The sequence below is a fragment of the Sodiomyces alkalinus genome, assembly GCF_003711515.1.
Source record: "Sodiomyces alkalinus F11 unplaced genomic scaffold SODALscaffold_2, whole genome shotgun sequence".
In the NCBI taxonomy this organism is placed as follows: Eukaryota; Fungi; Ascomycota; class Sordariomycetes; order Glomerellales; family Plectosphaerellaceae; genus Sodiomyces; species Sodiomyces alkalinus.
In genome coordinates this window covers 6,064,060-6,091,849 of record NW_021167080.1, presented here as the reverse complement: position 1 = coordinate 6,091,849, position 27,790 = coordinate 6,064,060, and the positions used below count along the sequence as shown (strand labels likewise).

Here is a 27,790-nt window from a genome sequence, read left to right as displayed (position 1 = left end):
AAGATAACCACCACTGCGGCAGGTGCGGCAGTGAGGAGTGGGAGATATTGCGGTTCAGAGCATCCCTTAAAAGTGCCCTGCATGGACGCATGTGATGAGTCTTTCCGAATGTAATATGATACAACATGACGGAGCCTGCTGGGTTACCCTATGCCTTATAGCTGTTTCCTGGGCAGTAGTCCCTTCCTCAGAGATGTGCCGTCGCTGCCGTGACGAAGATGGAATGGATGAATACTCCTAGAGTGGGAGATTGTTATAAATATGGCAGAAGCAATCTTGTAAAACATAAAGAGAGGGAGTGCGATGCCATCCTGCTCGGAGGCAAGTTCTTCGACTCCTATCTTGTAAAGCATGCGCCAGTCAGTTTGGAGTCCTCACGCCAAAGAAAGAACGGTACGAGCCCCTAGCCCTCACTAAACAACGCAATGCATAAAGGGCAGAAGTGATTATGAACCCGGAGCTGAGTCCAAGTGAACAATCAAACCTCTGAGAAATACACCCTCAGTTACCTGAAGACACATATTAGCCGACATCGTCTGAACGTTAGCCGTCACCCAGACGCATTTTCACGAGATATAAAGAAACGAATTGCAAAAAGCTAACAAGTTCCTACATGCCAGGTTTCTTTTCTTCTCAACCCCCTTTGCCCAACCGCATCACAGCCTTCAGCGCCTCCGTTTCGGCCTCCTGTCTCGCCAATCGCAACTTCAGTTCGTCCCTTTCCTTGATCGTCTCCTCCAGCGCCTTCTCCAGCTCCTCGATCCGGTCGACTTTTTTCTGCCGGTACTTACGAGCCGCAATCGTGTTGCGTTTCCGTCTAAAAACAACATCTGGATCGTCTTTGTCCCGTTCGCGTTGTCGCGACGTTGACGTAGACTGTATCTCGGACGCCGGTGCGGCCGCCAAACTTAGTGTATTGACGGTCAGAGAACTGTGCGCTGGGCTGGGAGTAGCAGCTGGCAGCGGTATGGAGGGCGATGGGTTTGGAACGGCGGATGGGACGAGTTGGGAAAAGTCGGAAATCTGGAAAAGGTCTAATTGCAATCGTATCAGTCCCGCACGGTTTTTTTTCTTTCTTTTTTTCCCCCCTGCCCTGCACTCAGTAAGAGCGACGGCACGCACCTGGTCCAATCTCGAAGTCATGCATAGCAGGTATCGACTGAGGAAGAGCGCGGGTCGTCACCGGACTCCAGCCAGAAGCATCCCAATTAGAAAGAAGGTCGGGGCCTGGGAGGGCGGTGCTGACGGCGTGGCCAAGGTCCAGACCACCCCATCCTTCAAGGCCCGCGAGACTAGGGGTAGTAGTTGCCGGCTGGTAGTAGCTGGTCTCGACGGGCAGAGTGTAGAAGGAGTCAGACTGGGTCGAAAGGGGTCTTGAGAGTAACGGGCTGGAAGAACATGTTGGCGTTCCTTGCGCATCTGTGTGCAGTTGGCATGGTTGAGCACATTGTTGCAGAGTGCGATACGGCCCCTTTCGAGGCCGTGGATGATTTCGGTGATAAGGCGATGGGTACTGACGCGCTTACGCCGGGGTTCTGATGGCGAGTTGGCCAAAAACGAGGTATGTGAGTTGGAGAAGTCCGAGTGTTCTAGGGCCAACGCGGAGAAATAGATGGGGTGGAGAGAGACCACCTGATCGCAGTGCATCGAGCTGCTTACCTAATAATTACAACCCCAACTGGGCACGGAGTAATCATTGATGGATGGATGCCTTGCATTCGTGTAGGCACCGAGATTAGACTGGTCCAACCGGACTGGTATGACGAAGAGCCAGACAGCAGTATGTAGGATAGGGATTCTTTTTTTCTCTTCTTTTCCCTTTTATTTTTATTTTTATTTTTATTTATTTCTTTATTGTCTGAGTCTTGTTTTTGGCTCACGAACTACGACCCGTTCGGAGAGAAGCCGGTCTCATGATCCTCATTCCCTAGAGCTCCCGTGAGTCCCGTCTTCAGCAGCGGTTGCGGTTCCTCGCTTTATATTATATCATGACCACTCTTCCTTTGCACCCCAAATCTCAAGAACGACGTCTCTCATTGTCGTCAGAAGAGTCACGGGCGTAAGAGTCTCAATTTCTCACCACCCTCCAAGGCTTATCATGACTCACTCAGCGCCCATCCAGGTCCCCAACTGAAACCATCACCACGAGCACCCCTCATCAGTTCACGGTCGCTGATGGTCACAGAAAGCCCACACGCACCAGCACGACCAAAGTGCGAACTGGATGCGTGACATGCAAGAGACGGCATGTCAAATGTGACGAGACGAAGCCGTTCTGTATGAACTGCGTCAGGACGAGGGGGATTTGCGAGGGATATGTGATTAAACCCAGGAAGCCGAGATCCAAGCCGGGCCGAAAACAGCCATCAACCGCCGATGATGCGACGTTGGTGCATAGTCAGCAGTCCAGGCGGGCCAAGTCGCCCACGGTGATTATGCTGGAACCTGACCTGAACTCGACCGACTTCGCCGACGACCTGAGCGTCATGTATTTTGACGAATTCCTCCAGTTCCTTCGCGTGTCACTCAGCAGCCGGGGTGCGCTGAATTCTAAGCTCTGGAAGACGACGATGCCACAGATGACCCGGACGAACACCACCCTTCGACATGCCGCTATGGCCATCGGTGCTCTTAGCAGAGCCTTCGGCAGTGCTGGTGACGGCTCCGATGTCAAGGCGGATGAACTAGTACACCTCGCACGCCTCGAACGCAGCCCGCACTATAATAACGCAGTGGTGCACTATTGCAGGGCCCTGCGATTGCAGAGTCAAGCCCCCGATGGCCTCGTCCTACAGGACACGATCTTCCTGTCGGTCCTCTTCATTGCCTTCGAGGTGATGCGGGGCGATCAGCGGAGCGCGTTGCGGCACATCAACCACGGCATGGCTCTCTTCTTCTCTATACTGATGGGGGGTGGGGTGGGCGACAAGCATCCGCTCACCAGCCTGGCAGCGGCGCCCCGCGCACTTTTGGGAGAGGTGGCGGAGATATACAGTCTGCTCGGGAGTCAGAGTCGGACGGTGCTCGACGGGCGGGTCGGAGGCTCGTTACCGCTGCAGGAGGTCACGACGGGTTTGATGAGAAAGGGCCAGAGTCTGGAGATGCTCAACCTTTACATGATGCAGCTGCCGCGGTCCCTGGCCAGCATAGACTCGATCCCCAAGGTCTTCGCCGATGTTGGAGTAGCGGAGGAGTACTGGGCTGCCATCCAACGGCGGGGGGCGCAGCTGGGTCCGTTAGTCATGGACTTGGTATACGAAAGCGGGATTCTGGAATCGGAGGATGACGACGAGGTCGATGCGCTTTTCGCGGATTTTCTTAGGAACCAAACCCTGATGGAGTTCTGCGACGAGTCGGCCAGGTTGGCTGAAGAGTGGGACGCAGCATTCCAGCCGCTGTATATGCAGGCCCTGATGGAGGGGAAGCAGGACCGGGAGAAGTATATGCAGGCCCTACAACTGCGCCTGTCGCACCTGCTAGTACAAGCGTTCGGTTGCCTTGTGCAGTACACGGACCACGAGGCGATGGCCACGCTGACGCCCCTCTGTCGCGAGATTGTCTCTGTAGCCGAGGTGATCCTACGGACGTCACAAGAGGAATTCACAAGCGCGGCCCACCGGACTGGCGTGGATGGCGGGGTAACGTGGCCGTTGGGGCTGGTGTCGTTGCACTGCCGGGACCCGCTTGTGCGTGAGGAGGCGATCCGCGTGCTTCGGCAGTACCCGCGTCGAGATGGGCTCTGGGATACGCGGCTGTTTGCGGCCGTCGCGGAGCGGAACCGGGACCTGGAACGAGCCAACGCGGTAGAAGGGACGGGGGAGGAGCAGTGGAGGCGGTTGTGGCGACGGGAGCACGTCTTTGAGGAAGCTGGGTCACGGATCGTGTTCCGGTTTCTGGAGAAGGATGAGATCTCGGGCCAGTGGCTGGTGGTGGAAGAAGCCGCGGATCTCACGGCGGACCTGGAGGTGGTCGGGTGGAAGAGACAGCCCCTGACCGGCAAGGGTAGGTTCCTCCTGTCTAATATCCTTCCCGTTAACGGATCCTCGACGCGCAGCAACAATGCGGCGTAGGTTCATTTCCACGGGGCATTTCTCTCACATTGGTTACGCCTGGAGACGACATTGTTACATTACAGTATACTGTATGATGCCAGGAAAGAACAATGAATGGCGTTTTGGGGATTAGGGCGAACTGGATATTCTGCTTGTTCTTATAGCATCTGATACCACTCGATTCAATGTCATCTGCTCTACTCTAATTCGAATGCCAGGGGCTGAAGCACACCAACGTTGCCTCCCTCCCCCCTCCAAGTAGGCAATTAGAGAGCAACCAGCACCCTCTCGATGCAAAGGGAATGGGCATTATTAGCGTTCAGGGCTCGAAGAGTATCGCGTGATGGCTTGGCCGACCAGAATTGACCTTGCCGTTCGTGGGTGTAGACTGGAGTTGTAGTCGGGCCGTATGAAAAAAGTAAGGTTCGAGTCGGTTTATCGTGCCCATCGGACTACCTTATCTTGTACGGGCAGCCAACTTACCTAAGGTACCTTACCTAAGGTAGGTTGCCAAGCCATATGATCTACCTAGGTACTTCAAATCTTCTACACGTGTAGATCACTTTGGCGTCTCTGACGTAAGAGGCAGCTCGCTTTAGTCGCTAACAGCGTCTGTCATAGGGGGTTCGCACTTCTTCTGTTAAGTTACCCGCAGCCATTAAGGTCATATCGTCCTGTCCACGTAATAAAAAAAAAAAAAAAAAAAAAGGAATGGGCCGAATCCGCCGAGTCCTGGCCAAGCAAGCTTTTCCAAGTGCTCAGCGATCGGTGATCGCTTATTGCCAAGATAGCTCCGTGGTGATTGTAAAACCGGCAAAAACCGCTGAAAACATGGATCGCGGGCGGAAATGGGCTGGAACGGTCCGAAAGCAGCTAGCACCATGGTATAGCAACAAGGGTCTATGTATGTTCACTAAAGTCCTCGAGGATAAGAAGTGTAGTCGTGCGAAAGGCAGACTCGTGGAATTGAGGAAATCGCCAAGGTGTGGGGAGCGGCTTGTTGCAGGAACCCCACAAAAGCTTGTGTTGCTGCCAGACATCCGTGCATATCCCCTGGTGAAGTTCCCTATTATGGAAATCCATGAGATAATTCGTGTAACAGCAGGGCAGCATGTCGACCTCATGGCAGTCCGAAGGATATCTCACGTGAATGAGGTCACAAGTGATTAGGAGTCGTCATACCTTAGGGGAAGATGGGTGAAAAGCGACGATACAGGAAGAGTCACTACCTAGGCACGGAGTAACTTCAGGGTAAAGGCACCCCACGTCGCCCTCCACACATCCCCACATTTGCCCTCCTCAATGAAACACGTGCATCCATTGGGTATTTCCCGCACATGATTACTTGGTCGTCGGTGAGGGCAATTATTCTACTGGTCTGCCATCGCCTATTATCTGTACATACTCCGTAATATGTTCTTGAGGAGTTGGTATGGGTTGTTCAAGGGCATTATCCCAAACGGTGACTGTACTCTGTAGTCTGTACGTTAACCAGAGCCTAGAACAACACCGACGCGCTGACCGAGCGGAGGCTTAGAATGGACTCCGTATACTGTTTATACTGTCGTCAGTGGCTCTCGAGTTAAAACCTTCGTTCCATTTATATTAGGGACAGATATTTATGAAGGCCTCGCTTCTCACGTTCAACGAGGAATCTGCCTACTAATTATTTATTGCTTCCTTCTTGGAAGAAGAGTGGATATTTCCGCCAGGATTTCTTCCACCAACGTCAAAATCATGGTCCCATCTATGCAGAAGATGCAACCAGTATCAGCAACCCTGACATCAGCGGAACCGACGCAGGGCAAAGATGGTCAGGCAATTAACCCAGCAGCCGTCCATACCCTAGCCGTCCACAACTCTGGCTCCGGTACCATAGGTACGTATGTACGGACTACGGAGTACATCCACAATGCGCTATGAAATTTGCCCGCGAGTTGTTCCGAGTCCGCCTGGCACCAACCCCCACCAAGACGCTTCTGTACCCCCGTCCCCCAAAGCACTGTACACTACTTCGACGAAGTACTTGAGTGGGTTGCCACCCGCCGTTTCGTGCATTCCATGCCTGCTTTTCCCCAATCCAACCCCCCCCCCCCGTTCCAGGAGCAGGGAATGCTTCTAGAAGTTTACCGTCTTGTGTGTTCAGTATCATTACCGATCATCGTCCACCCACTCATCCACCCACTTATCCACACTCATTCACCCACCCCCTTTTCAACTAACCCTTGTTCCTTTCCTTTTTCCTTACCTAGGCAACCCCACGTCCAACTCTCCGCGGACATGTACAAAAAACCGCACAACAAGCCATAAAAGGAACACATTCGCCGAAGTGACACCATCTCCAACCATCTCTCCTCCCCTTTCTCTCTCGGACCCCTCGATCGACAGCCACGACCACGTAGTCATCGAATGTTCATCAGAGACAAAGGACTCTCCCGACGCCCTCTTTACCCCCTTCAGGAATGAGACGGGAGAAAATATCCGCAAGTCGTTGGACGAACCACTCATTCTAGCCGACTCATTGGGGCATTTGAACTCCCTATCATTTATTAAAAAAAGTGGTCGCCGCCCTTCACTTTCTATCTCTTCAGAGCTCTCTTCGGGCCCGACTACCACCGGAACGTCTTCATACCCGGGCCCCTCAGAGTCCATCCAATTGGCCAGTGGATCTCCATCCTTCAACGTCAGCTTTGCCGGTCTTCCCGGCTCCCCGAAGGTACAATCACCAAAACCTGTCGCCGACCGGGACTTCATTGCCACCTCGGTCCTGCGACGACGAACGGACAGCCCACACCCAGAGCGGCGAAGGAGCGAGTTTACACGCATGATGACCAACCTTTTCCGGAAGAACACATCTGGCCCAGACTCCGCTTCTGCGCGACCCGGCCGCGGCGTTGCTTTCCATGATGCCAGCGACGTACGCGATGCACGCGATGTGACCGGTCACCCTCTCCCTATGTCGTCCACTTTCTCCGAAGACACGTCCGCCACGACCATGATCAACGCCGGCGACGACCTGACGCCGAACCGAGAAGATTTCAAGAACACCAGGGCCTCCACCGGCTTCTCCCTCCGGAGTCGTGTCATCGGGTTCGGCCAAACCAACAGCCCTAGCCGGGACAAAAATGGTAGGAGTATATTCCGCTTAGGCCACCGCAGCAACCTTGATCGCGAAGACCCCCCGTCCGAGTTTCAGCTCGCCCTAGGCGGCACACGAGAGCCCCCTCATCACCATCATCGTCACCGCATCGAGCCCTCTCCCTGGGTCCAGATGCCCGATGCTGGCGTGGGCGTCAAGTCTCGCCGTCTGAGCGTGAGTTTGCCCGACGACTTCTTCGTCGAAGTAGCCGACCTGCTCTCCGTGTACGAGTATCAAAACAAGTTCTTCGGTCGCCATGGCAGGCACCTCGGCAAAGGTGCCACCTCCAAAGTCACCCTCATGGCCCGTAAGGGCTTTCCCGGCGAGCTCTACGCCGTCAAGGAGTTCCGTCGCAAATCCAAGGCGGAAACGGTCGACGAGTATGAGAAGAAGGTCAAGTCCGAGTACAGCATTGCTAAGAGCTTGCATCACCCCAACATCGTCGAGACGGTGCAGCTCTGTACCGACCACGGCCGCTGGAACCACGTCATGGAATACTGCAGCGATGGGGACCTTTACCAGCTCGTCGAGAAGGGTTACTTGAAGGATTGCGCCCGCCTCCCCGATCGCCTGTGCCTGTTCAAGCAGGTCGCCCGGGGCGTCAACTACCTGCACCGCAACGGCATTGCCCACCGCGACATCAAGCTGGAGAACTGCCTCATATCCGCCGGCAGCAAGCTCAAGATCACCGATTTCGGCGTCTCCGAGGTCTTCTGCGGCACTCACCCGGGCTTGCGGGAGGCCGGAGGGCAGTGTGGTACGAACATGAACAACGAGATCCGACTCTGCGCCCCCGGGATATGCGGTAGCGAACCCTACATCGCCCCGGAAGTGCTCCGCAAGGACCGGCCATACGACCCTCGCGGCATGGACGTCTGGGGCACCGCCATACTCATGATCTACCTGACCTTCGGCGCAAACATCTGGAAAAGGGCAGAGCTCAAGACCGGCTCGCCCAACTACGACCTTCTTGTCACGCAGTGGGAGAAGTGGTACGCCCGGCACTCGGAGCCCGACCCCCGCATAACCGAATTGGACTACCCGCACTATGTACCCTTCGACCAGTGCGTCACCCCGCCCGCCCTGCGCCGGGTCCTCCTGATGATGCTCAACCCGGACCCTGCCAAGCGGGCGAGCATCGCCGACGTCGTCAATAACCGGTGGGTCAAGAATATTGAGTGTTGTCGGTTCGACTCGTATGACGAGCCGGCCGTGGTCATCGACGCTTCCAAGAAGGACGCCACCCGCGTCAACGGCCAGAAGATCTTTTGCCATAACCACATGCCGGTTCAGAGCCAAGGCCACTCCTTGGGGAAAATGCCTGGACAGCCAGGATATTAAGCGAGTTGATGAGACGATATTTTGCACGAAAAGAATGAACGGGGGCCAACTTGGATTGAGATGGGTTTTCCTTTTGTCGTATAATTAGACAGATTTCCCCCTATTTCTGCTTGCAAAGCTCCCATCTGCCTTGCCTTCTTCTTTTACCACGGAGGGAGCAGGCCTGGTTTGAAGTCCGAATCAGGGAACTGAGTGGCTGGAATGGGGACGGGGATGCGCTTTCACATTTCCTTTTCCTTTTCTTTTTCTTTTTTGCCTGGGGAGTTTCGGAGAGCCGTGACACACGGACGGGGTTCGGTTCACCTCATGTAGGAAAAGATACACTGGAATGGAGTTGGGACCTGATGCTTACGCAGGCCGCTGTATACCTTAATCTTGGTTTATTTACAACACTACCGTATGGAGTAACTTGAGTACATGTTTTGAGACGCTACATTCGCCATCCATAATGCGAGCAAGGCACTTGTGAAGCGACGTCGGGCTTTTGTTTTGTTTCCTTTGCATCTCGTCACAATACCCAACCAGTACAAACGCCCTGTGACTTGTCATAGTGGAAACATCGAACCTGTTCGTCATGGAGGCCCAGGAAGGACCCCGGAATGTAAAGTTGACTTCTCTGTCCATACGGCAGGCAATCCACGATCAGTCGGAGCTTCAGTGTCAGCGGCCAATAATGGTAAGTTCAGCTTGTCATTAGAGGACATGAACAAAAGGGAAGAAAGGAAGTCGCTGCCACCGTGAATATATATTGAAGAAACACCTGAATGATAAGGGGGAAACCATGGTTTGCCCTGTCTACCCGCCCTTCATTACCTAGGCCTACCCAACCATTGCCCTATCCCTCCCCCTCCTCGCCCTGGCCCTTAAATGGGCAGCAAACCAAACTCAAGAGCCGTACTCCGTCCATGTCCAACGATTGTCAGTGTCTCATTAAGAGCGTGCTTGCAACAAAGAACGACATAACAAAATAGAAGTGACCAGCCATCGCGACTATACGCCCATGGTAAAGTCGTGCTCGATTCCAGGCGTAACGCTAGCCATGAACTAGGGAGAAGAGAGAAAGGAACAAGTCAGCACGAAGCGTCCGGAAAGGTCAGAATGGTTTGGTGAGGGGGTTAAAAAAAAAAAGGGAGAGCGTATTACCTTCAGGAACACGACAAGATATTGATCCACGCGGATAGCCACCTCCTGCTCGTCAATCTCACTCTGCTTGACTTCTTCCCACTCATCGCCCGACCCCTTATCGGCGGCGGCTTGGGCGTCCTGCACGTCTAACTTGTCGACCTCGTCGACGAGGCCTTCCATGCCCTGGTCCCCGCCGACGGTCTTGCCCCGCCGGAGCTTTTCCCTGCGGATGCGGAGGGCGGCGTCGGCACGGTCGAGCAGAGTCCGCATGACGGAGGCGTGCTTGCAGGGGTGCACGCTAGCCATCTTGACGTTGTTCGCGAAGAAGGGGAAGTCCTCGAGCGTCACCGTCTTGTCCTTGTAGTCTCCCACAATGTCGTCCATCATGGACTTGGGCGGCAGGGGTTGGCCGTTGGGGAGGTAACCCGAGAGATAGAGGCGCGGGGTGCGGTAGTAGGCCGAGTACATGATGTAGAGCGTGTATGTCCTACGGCCGCTAGAAGAGGAGGGAAAAAAGAAGATATGCTGTCAGCGATATGTTTTTCTCTTTGATACGCGAGCGGAAATCAAAGCAAAAAAAAGAAAAAAGAAATTACTGCGGCGTGCCTACCTGTCTTTCCCACTAGCCTCGGTATCCCGAATGATCGCCTCGTCGTCATCTTCATCCTCCATGTCGGGGATATCGTCCTCTTCTAGCGCTTCCTGTTCGCCGACGTTCCCAGAGTCGTCCATCGTCCGGACATCACGAGCCTTGAGCGGCTGGGAGCTCGACAGGCCGCCCGTCCGCAACCACCCGTCGTCGTCGTCGTCGCCAGCACCGTTACCGCCGGATCCGGTCTTGCTCTCGACTACGGCCTCCTCGTGGCCCGCGTCGCCGGCAAAGTCCTCGTTCAGCCGGCGATGGCACGGCACGTTGCGAGTGACGAGGTACTGCTTTCCGGGGGGCAGGTAGTTGACGCGGCGAGAGGCATCGTCGGCGTCGCCCCACGACCAGGTGGGGAACTTGGAGACGAGGTAGTCTCCCGCCGCGACGAACTCTTCCGGTGTGATCTGGCCCGACTGTCGGAAAGTCGATGTGTGGGATACCGGTGTGTAGCGGTCGCGGAGCGTGTTCACCGTCGAGTAGAGGATGTTCATGGTGATGACGTTGCGTCTGCCCAACTCAGAGAGTCGTTGCCTGCGGCGTTCTGTATAGCGAGGGTTATCGAGCGAAAGTGGTAGAATTCGGCGAGATGGAAGAACGTAGATCAGGTCGTCAAGGGTGTCGTGCGCTTGGTCGATGATGAGTTGATGTTTTGACCTGGAAGTCCAGAGGTGTTGACTCGGGCCGCAACCCAGTTGCGGAGATGGAATCGAGGCAGAATATGCTTCGCGAGGCGGAGCACCAGCCTAGTGTATCGTTGGATTAGTAAAGTCTCTATATGTCTGACGGCTGAAGGATAAGTCGATCGGTAGGTTGATGAGATAAAGTGATGTTGATGTTGGACAGTTTCCGTAAGGTAAGGTACCTAGTAGGTAACGCAAGAAGTAACATATAATTATCGAGGAGGTCGAGGTGGTGTCCTGTGTCCTACTTGTACCTAAAGGTAGGTAGGCAGACACTCAAAGCCGTCGAGGAGCTCCTCGATTGCTCACTTATCTCTAAAGCGTCACCGGTGTACCTCCACAGCAAAGTACCTCCGGAAGGTCGATCACATGGACTGCGGGGTCGCCTGACAGGCGACAGGTGGCTAAGTGGTACCTCATTGTAAAGTATCTTGGTGGCGGGGTACTAATTACGAACAAGGTGGAGGGGAAACTTATCTTATCAACCATCAATACCTACGCCACGAGCCCAGACATTACCTAGGTACCTCAAGGTACCTAACCATACACGGTTGATCTACCCGTATTAATGGTATACGGTACCGAAAACGAAGCCGGGCAAAACTATTATATTCTATCACGTAAGCCACGGTGTGGTGACCTCCTATTGGTTAGAGGTGCCCCACTATCCTTACTTAGAAGGTGGTAGATATATTTAGGACACGTATACCCGCCCCCTTTTTCTTTCTCTTTTATATATAATACGATTATATATTTTCTGAATTAACGCTCCCTATAAGTATGCTCCTGTTAATTTAATAGTTATAAGCCCGGGTAATAGTAGTAACCAGTAACTTCCTGCTAATCTATTATCTATATTTATTTTTATATACTTCTATAGTATTACGGAGCCCTCCTACGCTCTCTCTCCTAATAATAAGCTCTTATTCGCTAAACCCTTACTCGATACTATATCGAATAAGCTTAAGATCACGGCTAAAGCGCTCGGTATCCCGCGCCTTAAATCCATATAGTAATAGGCCGATTAAATCTTCTATATCCAGTTATATATATAAGGGATAAAGGTCCAGGTATTACTCGATCCTAGCTTAAAGGATTAGCTAGATAACCGTCCTAAGTATATTATACCTAAATCCCTGGATTAACTACGCGAATAATATTCCTAAGGTAAAGGCGACGATACTATTATACCCTTAACGCAGGAGCTTATACGCCTCGCCGAAATCGAGAACTAATAGACTATAGCTTAGAATTAAAAGCTCGGTCGCCTTATTAAGGCGCTTAATAAGGCTAATTAACTAATTAAAACCACCGTAAAGACCTCTGCTTATTAATAAGCTATCGAAGAGGCTATTAAAAAATATCCTGGCTATAATAAGAAAAAATAAAATAGACACTTTACGTTACGCTATATTATAGAAGAACTTAAGAGTAGCTTCGCTTTAAGTAGTATTTACACGAAGGAAGAGGTAAGACGAGTATACGAAAAGTATCTATAAGACGCTTATCGAGCTAACACTAAAATAGCTATATAGTATACAGAGTAGAATACCCTTATTAAACGCGTATATTAGTAAAAGATAGCTAAGATTAAAGGACCTACTACTATTCGGAACTTCCTTATAGTAGTTAGATAGAAGTTTATGCTTATTTAGGTAAAAACTAAGCTTTAGGAGCTAGTAATAAAAGAGGTCTGCGGCGACGAGATTTCTAATTTTTTAATATATAGCCGCGAGTTTAACGCTATTATAAGCGCTTTAACCACGGATAGCACGCGCTATAGCGTTTACACGACCCTAAAAGACCGCTTAGATAATAATAAAGGCGGAAAGAAGGCTAAGAAGAAAAGCACTAATTACCCTTATCGACGCGAGTATATATAGAAGCCGGAGCACTATGATAAGCTAGAGTACGCTCTAACCAGAAAATACGAGCAGAGATCTAATACCTACGTTAATAAAAAGTAGTATAAGGAGATACGGAAGGAGATTAAGCTCCTAAAGTAGAAGAGCTTACGCGAAAAACTATCGAAAAAGGGATAGGAAAGCTCGGAGAGCGGTAATAGTAAGGGTAGAGATAGGTATCCTGGGAAGGTTATTATAATTATCCTGGATCCCGCCCTTATCTACACTATAGAAAAGGTTCTTAGGATCTACGCCGCGCTCCGACTAGGCCTCTACCCGCTCTTATAGAGCACTCTTCTTAATAATTATAGCGTAACTCACCTTATTAACTTAATCGACCTGCTTATTCCAGGTTCCTTTATTTCTATAAAGGGATTTATCGAATCCGGTATAACTGACTTCCGATTATTAGTAAAGGTAAACGGCTTTTTAAGGGAATTCTTAATAGACCTCTAAGTGCTCCGAAAGCTAACTTAAAACTTAACGATATAGTTATCGTGGAGGGATTTTACACGAATATTATATCGAAAGCTCTATTATATAAGGTTAGGATCTAGTATTCGGGTTATAACTACTTATTATGCTTTAGAACGGCGGAGAAGAGCGTAGTCTTATTAAAGCTACTTCGACGCTTTAATATAACTATCCTTTAGTATAAGCTAATTTTATTTTCTTCTTCTTCTTATTCGTTATTCTAACCGATACTATATAGTATTATTCCGATTAATTACGACTATTAAGATATACTAGTTATAGTAGTCGATCGACTAATAAAAGCTTACCGATATTACCGACCTATCTAAGACCCTCCGCGTCCACGAGTTACCGAAGAATAGTTATAGCACTTAAGAGCAGGCTATCTTAGACTAAGCGCTCTACGAGTATTAGTTTATAACGCTAGGAATATATTAATAAAGAGAACTAAATGGATAGACTATAAGATATACTCCTGAACCTAGGTACGTTAAGTTATATCTCGATACACATTAGAATACCGCTCCCTATAACCGTTTTAGCGTATTTATTAAGATCTTTAAGAGCTATCTAAGAGCTATAACGGTATACGATATCTTCTTATAATAAAGGACGAATATAGCGGCTAGATCTACGTGCTGCCTTTAGCTTCGAAAAATAGCGTTACGGTTTATGACGCGCTATAAGCCTTCGAACGATAGGTTAATCGGCAGTTTATATTATATATCTATATGATACGTAGTGATAATAAGCCCTTAATCGTTAATCTAATAGGGGATTTAATAACCTAGCTATAAACGAGTAGTTAAGGGATCGATATAGAAATTATACCGCCCTATACCTATAAACCGAATAGAGGTAGCGAAAAAGCCGGTTAACTAATTATTATAAAGTCTAATACTATACTTAACGGAGCAGGAATTCCACTAGATAAATAGCTAGAAAGCACTAGAATAGTAGCGTTATTATATAATATAAGTCCCTTATAACGACATGGATAGAAATCCCTAGTAGAAATCCTAGACTTATAGTTTAGAGATAATACGCCGATTCTGGTAAAAGAGTATATAGCCGACCTACGCCCTGATTAGAGTGGTATTTATACCTATAGCTACCGTGTCTATTTAATAGCGAGGGATAAGGAGGCTAGGAGGAATAGAAAACTATATAAGGTTTAACTAAGGGGATATATTAGATATCTTATAAGTTATATTACCTATAATATTTACCGAGTATAGATTCTATAGCTTTAGAAGGTTATTATAACGCGTAATATACAGTTTAACGAGCAGCTAGTTTATAAACTATAGCTTAAAGAAGCAGAATAGATCCCGGAGCCTAAGGCGAGGAACTAGCTTATAACTTACGAAATATAAGAAGATAAAGATAACGACTTTATCCTATAGGCCTACCCTCCGGGTAGATTAATTAATAGCGTACCTTCTAGAGAATAAGTATAGTCTACGGGTTCGAACTCGGGGGTAAGAGTAGTAGAGGCTAAATTAGACGCTTTATTACTATTACTAGATACACCTAGTATACCCAAACCGCCCGTAATAGGACTTTAAACCCCACGCGTAATACCTAATCCTTAGAGCAGGAATCTTTAGGTTATAAGCGTAGAGCTATAGTCTTCGGAGGAACTCTTAATTAATAATTCTTCCGACTAATAAGATAATAGAGTGGCTATCTAAAAAGATACTAGAACCGATACGCTAGGATTATATATACTAGAGCTTAATACAGATACTTCGACGATTTTAACTATAGAAAGGAGTACGTAGGCGATAGTATAGCGATTAGCTACTCCTAATCTGCACCACGGTACTAGCCGTATTATAGTGTCCGGATCTAGACTACCTATCCGACCGACTCCTAAGGTAACCGCCTACTAAAGGAAAAAGAGTATACTAGTAAAGAAAGTAACGCACGCTAGCGTAAGAATCACCGATCGCCGTGCTTAAGGAAAGACTATTCGGATTAATCCACGGATATATTAGGTAAAGCTAGATATATCTTTAACTTATACCTTTTTCTTATCTAATTAATAAGAAGAGCGCTAGAATAGGCTAGAAAGGCTTCTAACTATTAATTTAATAATTCTCGGAGTAGCCGATACTAAAATAAATACCCGTTTAAATACTAAAAGAGAGGCTATAATATCACTAAAGCCCTTAATTAACGGTAGGGTTTATCGCGACTACCTAAAAGCTATGCTAAGGTATTAGCGGGAGCTTACTAACTACCCGATACGTGAACGGTTTAAGGAAGCCACGTAGAAAGAGGTGAATAAGCTAATTAAGAAGCGTATATAGAGGGAAATTAAGCGCTTAGAGACGAAGTTAAAGCCTTTTCCGTTAAAGTGGGGTTTTACCTATAAGTTTAACTAAGATAGATATCTTAAACGATATAAGACACGCTTATATATTCGAGGGGACTTATAGAAGAGCTTAATAATTAAGGGAACCTATATAGTAACGCTAGCTATAAAATCTTTTTATATTTTTATAGCCCTGGCTACTTCGTTTAGTCTAGAAATTAAGTAACTTAATATCGTTAACGCCTTCGTTAACGCTTAGAGGAGTAAAATAGGAACGCCTATTATATACGAATTTCCTAATAGATTTAAGTAGCCCGATAAGTGCTTAAAGCTTAATAAAGCACTATATAGACTACACGACTTACCTAGACTATGGTTCTAGACCTTCACGGCTACTCTAATAGACTTAGGGATAGTGGCTAGTAAGGAAGAACCGTGCCTATTCTATACTAAGGCTTAAGACGTATTCGTTATCTTCTTTATAGACGATATTCTTATATTATTTCATAGAGATAGTACTTCAAACGGCCTTAGGATTATTGAAGGGATTAAAATAAGGTTTAAGGTATCGGAAAAGGGGGAAGCCGATTAGTTTTTAGGTATTAAGATTACTCGAGATCGCCCTTAATATGAGGTTTTCCTCTTCTATAACTTATATATTAAAAAGATTATAGCCAGGTTTAATTTAGATACTCTAAATACCTACCTAGTAATCCCTATTTCTATTATAGAATACCGGAAAAGAGAAGATAAAGCCACCGCTTAAGAGATTAAATCTTATTAAGAAAAGGTCGGATTAATGCTTCATATAGTAGTTATAATATATCCTGATATAGTATTCGCCGCCTCTATTCTCTCCCGCTTTCTTAGAAACCCTCTCCCGAGTACTATATAGCGGTAGACTAAGCTATCCGCTATTTATTTATAATAAAGGATGTCTCGATTTAGTATAGATCGAGTACTAGTTTATAGACGATAGTTATTATAAGTAACGCTTCTTTAATAGACGATTTAGACACACGAAGATCTTTATAGGGTTACCTTATTAGTTTATTTAGTGGATTAGTTATGTAGAAAGTAATAAGGTAAGTAACGGTAATAATATCTATAACCGAAGTAAAGCTACTCGCCTTAGAGTAAGTAGCGAAAGAAATAATAGGTTTAAAGCGTCTTTTCGTTAAAATACGCTTTAATCCAGAATCTCCTTAGGATATCCACTACGATAACACGTAAACGATACGCCTAATAATCGACGATAGCTTTAGAATTCAGACTAGGCTTCGCTATATAGATATATAGCGCTTTTAGGTATAGCAGGAGAACGTAAAGGGATTATTTAGAGTCGTATATCTTATTACGAATTTAATACTAGCGGATAGATTAATAAAAGTATTTCCACGATAAAAATTCAAGAACTTCCGAGTATATCTTAATATAATTAGTGTACGGAGGGGGTAGAAAGAAGTAGTTAAAGTCGAAATTCCCGCGCCCTAGGCGTACCGCGCGCTAGCGGATTAGTTAATTTAGGAAAAGGAAGGGTATATCGTTATCTTAATACTATAATACTATACTAGACTCTAAAAGTAAATTCTAAAACTCTAAAAAGATAATATCGGTATACTAGTAAAGTTACTAAGCTTTATTAATACTATCCTAAGTACTATCCTGTGTAATATTTACGCTATTTCCTTTAGTAGGAGGAGTAATAACAAAACTATTCTCCCGTAAAATATCTAGTATAACTCCCGCGAGCTAGGAGGTAGAATTACTACTCGAAGCAGTAGCGGGGAGCTAGTTTAACTCTCCCTTAAGTTCTTCCTTACGGAAAAACTTCTCGTTATCGTCGTCCTCTATTAACTTAATTATAAACTTCACCGTTTATTTAAGCTTAGCGAAAAACTACGCGAGATTAGTTAGTTAGAGCTTTTATCCTTAGAAATAAAGCGATAAACGTACCTTCTTATTATCGTCCTCTGAGTCTTTATTGATTTTTCGGACTATAATATAGTCGAATAGAATTTTAACTAATAAGACGAGGCTAGAAAAACTATAAGTATAGGTTAGCGGTCGTAAAGCTTAATAGCGTATATATCTTTAAGCTAATACGAAATAAAGCACACGATTACAATTATAAAGCGTCTTAGAAGCTACGGCGCCTAGGCGCCCCCGCCGCTATACCGCCTACACCAGAGACCACGACACCTTCGATGATTTATACCGACTACTAAAGAAGGAGGCCGAGAAGACCCGCGAAGCGTATAAATACCGAGCCAGGGACTTCGATATCACCCGCTAGACCGAAGCTGTATACCCGCGGTAGCCGCAGATCTTCCCCCCGATTATTATCGCCTAGGACTAGGACCGACCCCTCTATAAGGGTAGGGGTCGGCCCCCGAAAAGGACTAGAGGATAGGAGGGCTCCCCGATACTAGGCCCGATAAGCGCCTATATAGTCCCCCGCGGGGCTAGTAAGGCACTGTAGTAGGAACCCTAAAGCTAGACCCCGGTCGTACTGGGCACGCTATCTTAAACCCCCCCCCCCTCTAATTAATAGAAATCCACGTCCTTTCGTAGAATATAGGGAGGAGTTAGGCGCGGCGGGAGCTACCGCTCTGGTGCCGCGCTAAGTACGACGTAATAGTAATCCAGGAACCCGGCCTTAACCGTTTCACGAAAAGCCCTACCTACCCCTTCTAAGGGGTATACCGGCTAATCTAGGGAGGAGGCCGCGCCCTCCTATATATCTATAAAAGACACCCGCTATACACGTAGACATAGCGGGCTTACCGCGATACCTACACGGTTATATTTAGGACCGGAGATAATACCCTTATACTCTAGTCGATCTACTTAGAGAACTACTAGTTAGCTAGGATCCCCTAAAACACGCCCCTATAAGATATATTCGACACGGCACTGCTATAAGGCCGATACGTCCTTATAGGGGACTTTAACCTATACTACCCCCTATAGTCTTAGCCACCGCGGTATTACCCCCGAGCTAATACCCTGCTTACCCTTATAATCCGGTAGAACCTAGACCTAGTAACCCTCCCCGGAATAACTATATAGCACCGCCCGGGCCGGCGCGCTAGCACTATCGACCTTATATAGGTAATATAAGGGCTCCGCTACGACTTAAATAGCCCGGATAAGACCGTTATCGGGTTAGACTACTACTTATAGATAGCCCGAATCCTTATAAAGACGGATACCATGCCGATTACCGCGATAGCACCACCGTAGGACCTGGCCGGGCCTCGCTAGGTCTGGAAAGACTTCGACCCTATATAGGTCTCTTAGCTTGCCGCTATATAGATACGGTAGACCGGCCCCCTTATATTACTAGGAGATATCGACTTAGCACTAAATAACCTAATAGAAGACCTTATAACCCTAGCCGATAAGGCCGCGCCGCGCCGCCGCGGGGGTACCCCTAAATACCTACCCACCCCTTAGTGGAACGCGGAGCTAACCGCCCTTACCCAGGAAATAAGGCGCCTCCACCGTAGATATATATCCAGGAAGTTTCGGAACTGATAGGACGAGTTCTGGGAAGTGGAGAGGCGCCGAGATAAGGCTATAGTGGTAGCGAAGCGGTTATATTAATAGTATCTACTCTACTCGACTGGGAAGAACGATAGCCTTCTTTAGCGGTTATAGAAATAAGCACGAATTAAAAGGGGAGTACCGCCGGACCCCCTATCGGTGCTACCACTATACTAAGACGATAGCGATAACCCGGTACCTATATACGCAGAAAAAGCCGAAGTCCTTAACTGGAAGTTCCCCCCCCCCCCCTCCCCTACCGCCCTTAGACCCTTAGGCGCGGAATTCCCCCCGGGGTAGGACGTCTGCCGAGATATCACCGTAGCGGACGTATAAGGGCGCCTTAAGAAGACGAAACCCTAAGCGGCACTAGGACTAAATAGACTCTTAGTAGGGCTCCTAAAAGTATATAGACCCCCTATACACTAAAGACTTAGTACTATCTTTATAGCGTACCTCGAAGTAAGCTATTACCCGAAAAGGTGCCGCTATACCACCGTACTAGTCCTTAAGAAGGAAGGCCGGCCGCCGGCCGACTATAGGATAGTAAAGGGCTAGCGACCGATATCACTCCTTAGTATAATAGGTAAGGTCCTTAAGGGGATACTAGCCGATCGGATTACTACTATAGCGGAGGAGTATCGGCTCCTCCTAGAAGAATAGATAGGAAACCGGATAGGGCGAAGTATAAAGACGGTAGTATAAAGAGTTATAGAGGCCGTAAGGGCGAGCTAGGCCTATAGCGGTACCGCTTTAATACTCTAACTAGATATTAAAGGCGCCTTTAATACTATCCCCTATCCTCGCCTCCTGAAGATACTCGAAAGGAAAGGCTTCCCCTAGTAGCTTACTACCCTAGTTAGTAGCTTTCTTTAAGACCGTATAGCCTAGCTAGTACTTAATAGCAAAACGGCCCCCCCGCGATACCTCTATAAGGGTATACCGTAGGGCTCCCCGATCTCCCCTATCCTCTTTATCCTTTATATCTCCACCCTATACGAAGAACTAGAAAGGGTTCCTAAAACGATAGTAATAGATTTCGCCGACGATACGAATATTATCGCCTTCGGTAGAATGGAGGTATAGACGCCGTAACGCCTCGCCGCCGCGTAGCGGATATACCTAGACTAAAAGATAGCGAGCGGACTATAGTTCGAACCAGCTAAGTATATCTATATCCCTTTCACGAAGTCACGCTAACCCTTACTTACCCCGCTCCCCCTTAGTGCTATTTCGGTACCGGTAGCGGAGGCGATAAGGCTTTTAGGCGTTTAGCTCGATAGGAAGCTTAACTTCCGATAAAATACTAAAAAGGTAAAAAGCCGCCTAGCCACCTAAATATACGCCTTTTCGAGGCTTAGGGCGGTAGCGTAAGAGTATAACTTCGTAGACGTAAGGAGAATATACCTCGTAGTTATATGACTAATAATCGCCTATTATGCCTTAACCGTTTATAAAATAGGGGCCGGCCTTTAGCACGGCCCGGTAGCGGCACTTATAGCGGTATAGAACCGATACCTCCGACTAGTAGCCGGAGCCTATAAAGCCACGCCGGTTAGGCTCCTCGAAAAAAAGACCTTTATCCCCCCCTTAATCTATACCTCTTAAGCCTAAGTGCCCGAAAGATCCTCCGGATATAAGAAGAAAGGACCGAAGATAAGATATTAGCCGGAGTATATACCGCAGCGAGAGCCTTAGCGGCACCGAACCGGTATTATAGGACTCACGCCGCCCTCGCATGGATAGTATAGCTTACCGCCCTAACGACTTAGGCCGGAACCTCGCCCTCGAGGAAGGCCCTTATAAGGGAATAGGGTTAAGCCTAGGCGGAAGCATGGCGGCCCTAGACCTACGCCGTAACGGTACTAAGCCGCCCCCCGATATAACGCTCCCTCTGGAAATATAGAGGGCTCCTTAAGCTATAGAGCTCCGCACTTACCTAGATTAGATTAGAAAAACTAGGCCTACGGGTATTCCTAGCTAAAACGAGAGTGCCGGGCTTCCTATTACCGTGGTGCCTTTACGGAGACGGAGGAGCGGAAACGGCGGAGTATATAGTACTCTAGTACTAGGAGGTAACCGAGGAAGACTATAAGGACCTCTTCGGTGCTATAAGGATGCTACTTATAACTAAAGGAGATTTATACAATACACTAGAACACGATACCGAGGCCGGGATAGTTATAAGGTGGTTCCTATAACGGAAGAGGCTTAAAGACTTCCGCCTCGCCCTCGAAGTTATACAGGCCTACGAAAACACCCGCGATACCGAAGCGAGACCGTATCGGGAATAAGACGACACGACGACTAATTAATTATTAGGATAGGGGCCCTATAAGCCGGGACCCCGGTGGTAACGATATAGTATTAGTATGGTATAGATTAGCTCTTATCGTTATTACCTCCCTTGGAGGCACTAACACTGCTCTTAATATACTCGAGACCCTACTAGACTAATTAGCTAACTAATACCGCTAGGGAGCTATAATAAGACTAAGGGGGTGCTACTTATAAGGTCTTTTAGGATTAGATCTATCTTAGCCTCTAAACGTCTTATCTAACGAGATAACTCCTACACCTTTACCGACACGGTACCGCCGCGACCGCAACCGGAAGGTAATACCCGGTTTAGGACCCGGCTAAAAGACCGGGATACCGTCCCTAGGCGCTCCTTAGCCTATAACTTATTAGCGTGGAGCTACCACGGCACCGAAAGGGGATACTTATAGTAGCGATACCCGCGCTATTAGCGGCCTTTACCGCTATATATACCTAATAAATATCTATAAGGCGTTACTGCTACTTCTTAGTAGCGGAGGGGACCTATCGAACTATTAGCTACGACCACCACGACGTATACACGGCACTACCACGGCACCGAAGCGACTTATATCCTTATATAGACGGCGACTATTAGTATACTAGTAATAGGCCGCGCCTATTCCCGTGGTATTAGCGTAAGCTTCTATATCGTCGGGGTAAATACCTAAACGCTTACTATAACGAATATAACTACCCCACGTTAACGCTACGATACTACTCCGACGCTACTAAGGGCTATATATAGTAGGATACGAACTATACCGCGCTTATAGCGGCGGTTAGTATTATTAGTGTTAGTGTTATTAGGAGATAATATCTATAACTATTAACACGCTACCACTAAGGCACCGCTACGCCACGAAAAGAACTTATATTATACTACCACTTCGGATTACTTATTTATATATATAAATCGATACTATACTACCTAGTTAACCCCTACGCCACCACGCCACCGCGACGCTACCTATAAAGCATTTATAGTTAAATTATAAGAGAGAAATAATAAGGAAAACTAAAGGGGTTTACTATTAGTATAGAGCCGTAACGATAAGCCTATAGCACCGTAAACGGATATAGATTAGGAGGAAAACCTATAACGAACTCGTTAGCGTTATAGGAGGAAGAGAGAGGAAAAGAGGTATAAAGACCTCGTAGGATATTAACTATCTAAATTTTATAATAGGGTGGAGTATTATCCTCCCTACTTACCGCTAGATATAGCAGGAACCTACCTAGGGGAGGCAGGAGGCGCCTGCCTCCCCTATACTCTTTATTAACCGAACGGAAGGAATAAAAGGCATAATCCTCGGAGACGCAGGGAGGCCGAGGCTAAAGGGATATAACTACTATACCGCGGAGGCGCGGCGGTACCCCCCTTAGCCTCCACTCCGCCGCTAACGATTAGCTTAGGCTAACCTACCTATCTATTAGCCTGCCACACTTCCCGTTAGCTATTAGCCTAGAGGTATAATCCAGATACGTAGTAGAGATAAACCGGGGCCACGTTGGCCCCGTAGCGGCACTACTCCACCTAAGGAAGTATATAGAGGTTTTCCCCGGGTTTAACCTGGGTTTTCCCCTCTATAGCCACCCGAGAAGGACCGTATAGCCTAGAAAGGCTCCTAAAATAATAATAATTATAGATTAGTTAGGATAGCGGAGTAAGATTAATAATAATAAAGCGCCTTAGATAAGGGGTAAGAACTTATAAAGGGTAGTATATATAGTTTCTATCCTTAGCACCTATTAGAGCGCTTAGGAATAGAAATATAGTAATTAAAGGAGCGCTGTTTTCTAGAATAAATGCCCTTTACATATTTAAGGCAGGGCGGTTCGAATAGCACTAGAATAAAATCGTTATCGGTATCGGTATCGTTATTATTATTATTACTATTACCCTTAATAGTCTATTAGGAATTAGCTAAGGTCTAGAGTAATTAGATCCAGAATAAACGCGCTAAAATACCTTATAGCAGCACCCTTTTTACCGGCACCCTTACCCTTATTCTTCTTAACGCTATTAGACAAAGCCTTCTTCGCCGTAGCCGTAAAAGTAACCGCCGAGAGAGTAGGAGGAGCCTAAATAATGCTACCAGTTAGTACGCGCCACTAAAAACAAAGCTCCGATACTTACTATATCGCTATTATTATTATTTTTATTTCTATTAATAGGAAAATTCGGAAAAATTAGTTTAAAATCGTTAAAAAATCCTCGAAAAAACAACGGTATAAGAGGTTATAAGAGGGAGGATCTAAAAGCTTTACAACGCCGGTATAACGCCTTTAATTTATCTACGGAAGGCCTTACTATCACCTATTTACTACTACTATTAATAGCACTTTTCCTTTATTATTTACTACTATTATTATTATTCTTTACTATTTTATAGCTTTTGTTCCTGCCTTTTAACTCGATATTAAGGGTATTACACGACCCTTTAAGGCTATTTTAAGGTTAAAAATAAGGCTAGGTTAAGGTTAGGCTAAGTAATTATTCCGCTAATCACGGCTTAATAATTAGGGGGTGTATTATATTCTATCACATAAGCCACGGTATAATAACCTCCTATTAGTTAGAGGCGCCCTACTATCCTCGCTTAGAAGGTGGTAGATATATTTTGGACACGTATACCCGCCCCCTTTTTCTTTCTCTTTTATACATAATACGATTATATATTTCCTGAATCAACGCTCCCTATAAGCACGCTCCCGTCAATTCAACCAAAACAGCTAGCTCATTAAGATAATATTCAATATTCATCAAAGACTGCGCTGAATAGTCATTCATACACAGCTAGCCAGCTAGCTTGCCAGCTTGCCATTCATATTATTCGGAATTCTGCCCCTCGTCCTCGTCACTGACCTCCTCTCCCGCCTCGATAGCTTCTCTACGTTTCCTCGCTTCTCTTTCCCTCTTCCTCTCTAGAAGCTTCTTCAGCCTGGACGCAGAATTGAACACACCGTTCGTACCGCTCCCGCAGGCAGCACACTTCGGATCCCTCCTAAATCTCTTGAGAGCGCAAGGCTCGCAGAAGTAGTGCCCACATCTCGTGACAACGGGCGACTTGTATGGTTCCTGACATATGATGCATGCGAAGGGGATGTTTTCAAGCATAGCCTCGTCGTCGTCTTCGTCGTCGACGGCATTGGCCACCTTGCTCTTGTTCGCGCTCGCCACCACGGTTCCGCCCAAGTTTTTCTTTCCCTTGGTGACATTCTCCCATTCTTTGTCGAGCTGCCATCCTTGCTTGAAATCTTCGCGGGAATGTGCAAACTTGCATGAGTCTCCCTGATCACGAGGTACCATTGTTAGCAGCTGGTCTAGAAAACAGAAGAGCAGTTTGGTGACCAGCAGAGGAAGAAGAAAGAAAAAAGAAAGAAAAAAGAAAAAAAGATACTACTCACAAATCCGCAAAACCCTGTTAGTTTCTTTGGCAAAGTTAGCTCACATCCATCTCTCAAATTGTCACACTGAGTGCCGGGGGGAGCAGGCGACTTACGTAATCCTTGCAGGTATCTGCAGCATAATCTGTAACAGTAATGGTTCGAATATTTGTAGGCGCCTTGATGGGCCCGAAGGAGCGATTCGGAGCATCCGGGTTCTTCTTGACAAAGGACGTCTGGATTGCGAGTCCCCTGTATGTTCCATCCGGCGCGTCGGACTGGTTCGCGCTGGACCGCGTGCTACCCAACAGGTTCTTCGCCGACAAGGCGCCGTTGGCGTCCTCGTCGTACCAGTTGCTCGCCTTGGTGGCATCATTTGCGCTGGAGATGGGAACGCTGCGGTCTGCGGAAAACGTGGTGGCGGAAAGGTCTTGGGGTTTGGCGGCGTTGTTCCTGGACGACGCTGTCACGGTGCCCGTGTTCTTCTTGCGCCGTTTGATGCGCTGCCCTGCTTCGTCTTCTGAGGAGGAGTAGTCTAAATCGGAGTCGCTGTTTGCAGGTGGTGGTGTCGCTGGCCTCTTCCGGATGTTAGCCTTGCCTTTTGCACCGCGACGCTTGAACACTGCGACCGGCGCAGGGGCGGCTTCGCTGCCTGCCGAAGGTTCTTGTGCGACGTTCGGTTCTACATCTGCCATGGTGGGATGGATATGAAGAGAGATTTCAAACTAGGACAAAGTAATGAGGGTCGGTTGGCATTTAATAGGCAATCACAAAAGACGCGGGCTCCGTTGAGGTTTCTAGAAGGCTGAATGAAGGTGGACAAGGCTGACAAATGTCTGGCCATGACCTCACTAGCAACGACAAATCAACGACGAAACGGTTCCCGGCGAAGATCTGCTCACGTGACATACAGCGTCTGCTTCAATTTGCCACAATAGTAGGTCTCCTTTTGCCCTTTCGCATTAGCATAGGCCCCGGGGGGGGATAATGGAAGAAAAAAAGTTTAACCCCCCCAAACAAATTAAATTTGTATTGCTCGATGACTCAGTTGAGAATGGATTCGTATTTTGACGGCATCCATGCACCTAAATGCTTGGTAGATACAAAATGTCAGATTGCGCAGACTATAAAATATATCCTCGCGTATGCACATGGAAATGTAGCAGAATATCCGAGTTTACCTTGACGCCTTTTTCAAATGCATTTCCTCTGTCGGTAACCAGTCTTGCCGCCTACGAATGCCGTGCCCTCCAGTGCATATTTCATGTGATACGACTATAGCAACATCCATTGATGATCCCGGGTGCCCCTGATAAAATTTGCTGGCTTTACTCAAGTCCGCGGCATGATGGCTGCATCTAGCATATGTCCCATCTTCTCGATCTGCAATAGACAAAAGTCAGTACTGCGCTAAAAGCGGGAGTTCATAATGAGCGCAAAAGAAGAGGTTTGGAAACATACCTTGGTCTTGAGATAACCCTCAACTTCCCGACTCCGGAACCCGCCCTTTCCCTTCCACGAAAGCGGCACCATGGCCACCCGCTCCGTAACCCGAATCTCACGGTTGGGCCCCTCGACAGCCCGGATCTTGTCGGGGTTGTTCGTCAGCAGCCTCACCTCCGTCTGGCCCAGGTCAAGCAGCATGGCGGTGGCTAGGCCGTAACTGCGCGCATCGGCCGGGTGCCGCAGAAGGAGGTTGGCCTCAACGGTGTCGGAGCCAAGATCTTGCAGGTTATACGCCTTGAGCTTCTCCCCGAGCCCGATCCCCCGGCCTTCCTGGCGCAGGTAGATGATAATCCCGCCGCTGGTGTTCCCGGGCAAGCTCATAAGCCGTGCCGCCTCGTCCAGTTGCTCGCCGCAGTCGCACCGGGCCGACCACGCCGTCTCGCCGGTGTAACATTCCGAATGGATGCGTACCAGGGGTGGCTCGGTCTGGGCTTGGGACTCCTCCGCTGGCGCACTGGTGGTGGTGGTCGTGCTGCTGCTGCTGCTGTTCTCGCCTTCATCATTCTGTGCCGACGATATACCACTGGTCGTACGGCCCGGGTATAACCGGCCGGTATAGGCCCCGCGGATCATCCTGTCCAGTTCAGTCTCGCCCGGTTGCGGGGCGTCAAGTGATTGACTTCGGATATGGGGGCCGAAGACAATGGCGAGGTGCTCCTTGTTATCAATGTCGTTGGTGTACAGGTGGAGAAACATCTCGGTTCCTGTGACGGTGGGGATGCGGGCCCGCACAACGCATTGTACGTTGGGGAGGCTGTCGAGGAGACGCGGACGTTTGGTACCGCAGCCTCCGCTCGGGATGGAGCTGTCTACGGGTACGCCGCGGGGTGTAGCATCTTGTTTTGCATGCTGATTTGGCGTCAGACTGCCGGGGGTTGCGGGAGGAGTGAAAGCGGGAGAGAGGAGGGATGGAGGTGGTAGTTGCACTGTGGAGGAGGCATCGTCGTGACGGAGCGTCGTTGGTACAGAGGATAAGCTTGCGAGGTGGTCGATATTAATGTTAGTGTCGGGGTTTCGGACGGGCCCGGTACTGTCAGGATTGCTGGTGACTTGACTGTCTGGGTGATCGAGGGGTCGTGTTCGAGGTGAATAGAAGGAAGGGAGGTGCTGTGTATCTTGGTGCCAGTCACCTTGTGCTCGGCTGCGGGTTGGAGACTCGGGAGCTGGCATGTTGATGAAGGATGAAGCCGATATCGCACTGGGTCGGCGGCCTGTGGCAGAACTACCCGGACAATGCGCTCAGGAGGGTTTCTGTCTGTCTGTCTGTGTGTCTGTCTGTCTGTGTGTCTGTCTGTCTGTGTGTCTGTCTGTCTGTGTGTCTGTCTGTCTGTGTGTCTGTCTGTCT

The 27,790-nt window shown here is 48.1% G+C and overlaps 6 protein-coding genes across 6 annotated transcripts in view; 2 read left to right on the top strand and 4 right to left on the bottom strand.

Annotated features, from left to right (window-relative positions):
- Positions 1-176: 176 nt before the first annotated feature.
- On the bottom strand, positions 177-1,230 carry SODALDRAFT_331458 (hypothetical protein). The gene has a single exon (XM_028611461.1). It carries the CDS (start codon positions 1,141-1,143, stop codon positions 634-636), a length of 510 nt encoding a protein of 169 aa, XP_028469494.1. The 5' UTR covers positions 1,144-1,230; the 3' UTR covers positions 177-633.
- Positions 1,231-1,862: 632 nt separating this feature from the next.
- Positions 1,863-4,256, top strand: SODALDRAFT_308628 (hypothetical protein). The gene is made up of 2 exons (XM_028609085.1): positions 1,863-2,065; positions 2,123-4,256. The coding sequence occupies exon 2, from the start codon at positions 2,280-2,282 to the stop codon at positions 4,068-4,070; it is 1,791 nt and encodes a 596-aa protein (XP_028469493.1). The 5' UTR covers positions 1,863-2,065; positions 2,123-2,279; the 3' UTR covers positions 4,071-4,256.
- A 2,791-nt stretch (positions 4,257-7,047) lies between these two features.
- On the top strand, positions 7,048-8,532 carry SODALDRAFT_270695 (serine/threonine-protein kinase hal4; the record flags this gene model as incomplete). Its single annotated transcript, XM_028607731.1, has 1 exon — positions 7,048-8,532. One exon carries the CDS (start codon positions 7,048-7,050, stop codon positions 8,530-8,532), a length of 1,485 nt encoding a protein of 494 aa, XP_028469492.1.
- Positions 8,533-9,325: 793 nt separating this feature from the next.
- On the bottom strand, positions 9,326-11,223 carry SODALDRAFT_292602 (hypothetical protein). Its single transcript, XM_028608697.1, has 3 exons — positions 10,268-11,223; positions 9,676-10,153; positions 9,326-9,576 (listed from the first exon to the last, which is right to left on the bottom strand). Exons 1-3 carry the CDS (start codon positions 10,792-10,794, stop codon positions 9,523-9,525), a joined length of 1,059 nt encoding a protein of 352 aa, XP_028469491.1. The 5' UTR covers positions 10,795-11,223; the 3' UTR covers positions 9,326-9,522.
- Positions 11,224-24,160: 12,937 nt separating this feature from the next.
- SODALDRAFT_331454 (hypothetical protein) lies at positions 24,161-25,742 on the bottom strand. Its single transcript, XM_028611460.1, has 3 exons — positions 25,056-25,742; positions 24,961-24,984; positions 24,161-24,844 (listed from the first exon to the last, which is right to left on the bottom strand). Exons 1-3 carry the CDS (start codon positions 25,632-25,634, stop codon positions 24,383-24,385), a joined length of 1,065 nt encoding a protein of 354 aa, XP_028469490.1. The 5' UTR covers positions 25,635-25,742; the 3' UTR covers positions 24,161-24,382.
- A 204-nt stretch (positions 25,743-25,946) lies between these two features.
- SODALDRAFT_331453 (GTP cyclohydrolase-2) overlaps positions 25,947-27,790 on the bottom strand; it is a 1,971-nt gene continuing 127 nt past the window's right edge. Inside the window, exons 2-3 of the mRNA XM_028611459.1 lie at positions 26,401-27,790; positions 25,947-26,322 (exon numbers count right to left, since the gene is read on the bottom strand). Of these exons, the coding sequence (XP_028469489.1) occupies positions 26,272-26,322; positions 26,401-27,615 (1,266 nt within the window). The 5' untranslated portion in view covers positions 27,616-27,790 and the 3' untranslated portion in view covers positions 25,947-26,271. The remainder of the gene's footprint in view (positions 26,323-26,400) is intronic.

Bases quoted from the DNA above. Each gene is read 5' to 3' on its own strand.
- SODALDRAFT_331458 (XM_028611461.1), bottom strand. From the start codon at position 1,143: ATGACTTCGAGATTGGACCAGGTGCGTGCCGTCGCTCTTACTGAGTGC.
- SODALDRAFT_308628 (XM_028609085.1), top strand. From the start codon at position 2,280: ATGAACTGCGTCAGGACGAGGGGGATTTGCGAGGGATATGTGATTAAA.
- SODALDRAFT_292602 (XM_028608697.1), bottom strand. From the start codon at position 10,794: ATGAACATCCTCTACTCGACGGTGAACACGCTCCGCGACCGCTACACA. The intron at 10,154-10,267 runs GTAGGCACGCCG...CTCCTCTTCTAG, and splicing joins GAGGCTAGTGGGAAAGACAG to CGGCCGTAGGACATACACGC. The intron at 9,577-9,675 runs GTAATACGCTCT...TCTTCTCCCTAG, and splicing joins ATCTTGTCGTGTTCCTGAAG to TTCATGGCTAGCGTTACGCC.
- SODALDRAFT_331454 (XM_028611460.1), bottom strand. From the start codon at position 25,634: ATGGCAGATGTAGAACCGAACGTCGCACAAGAACCTTCGGCAGGCAGC. The intron at 24,985-25,055 runs GTAAGTCGCCTG...ACTTTGCCAAAG, and splicing joins CAGATACCTGCAAGGATTAC to AAACTAACAGGGTTTTGCGG. The intron at 24,845-24,960 runs GTGAGTAGTATC...CCTCGTGATCAG, and splicing joins TAACAGGGTTTTGCGGATTT to GGAGACTCATGCAAGTTTGC.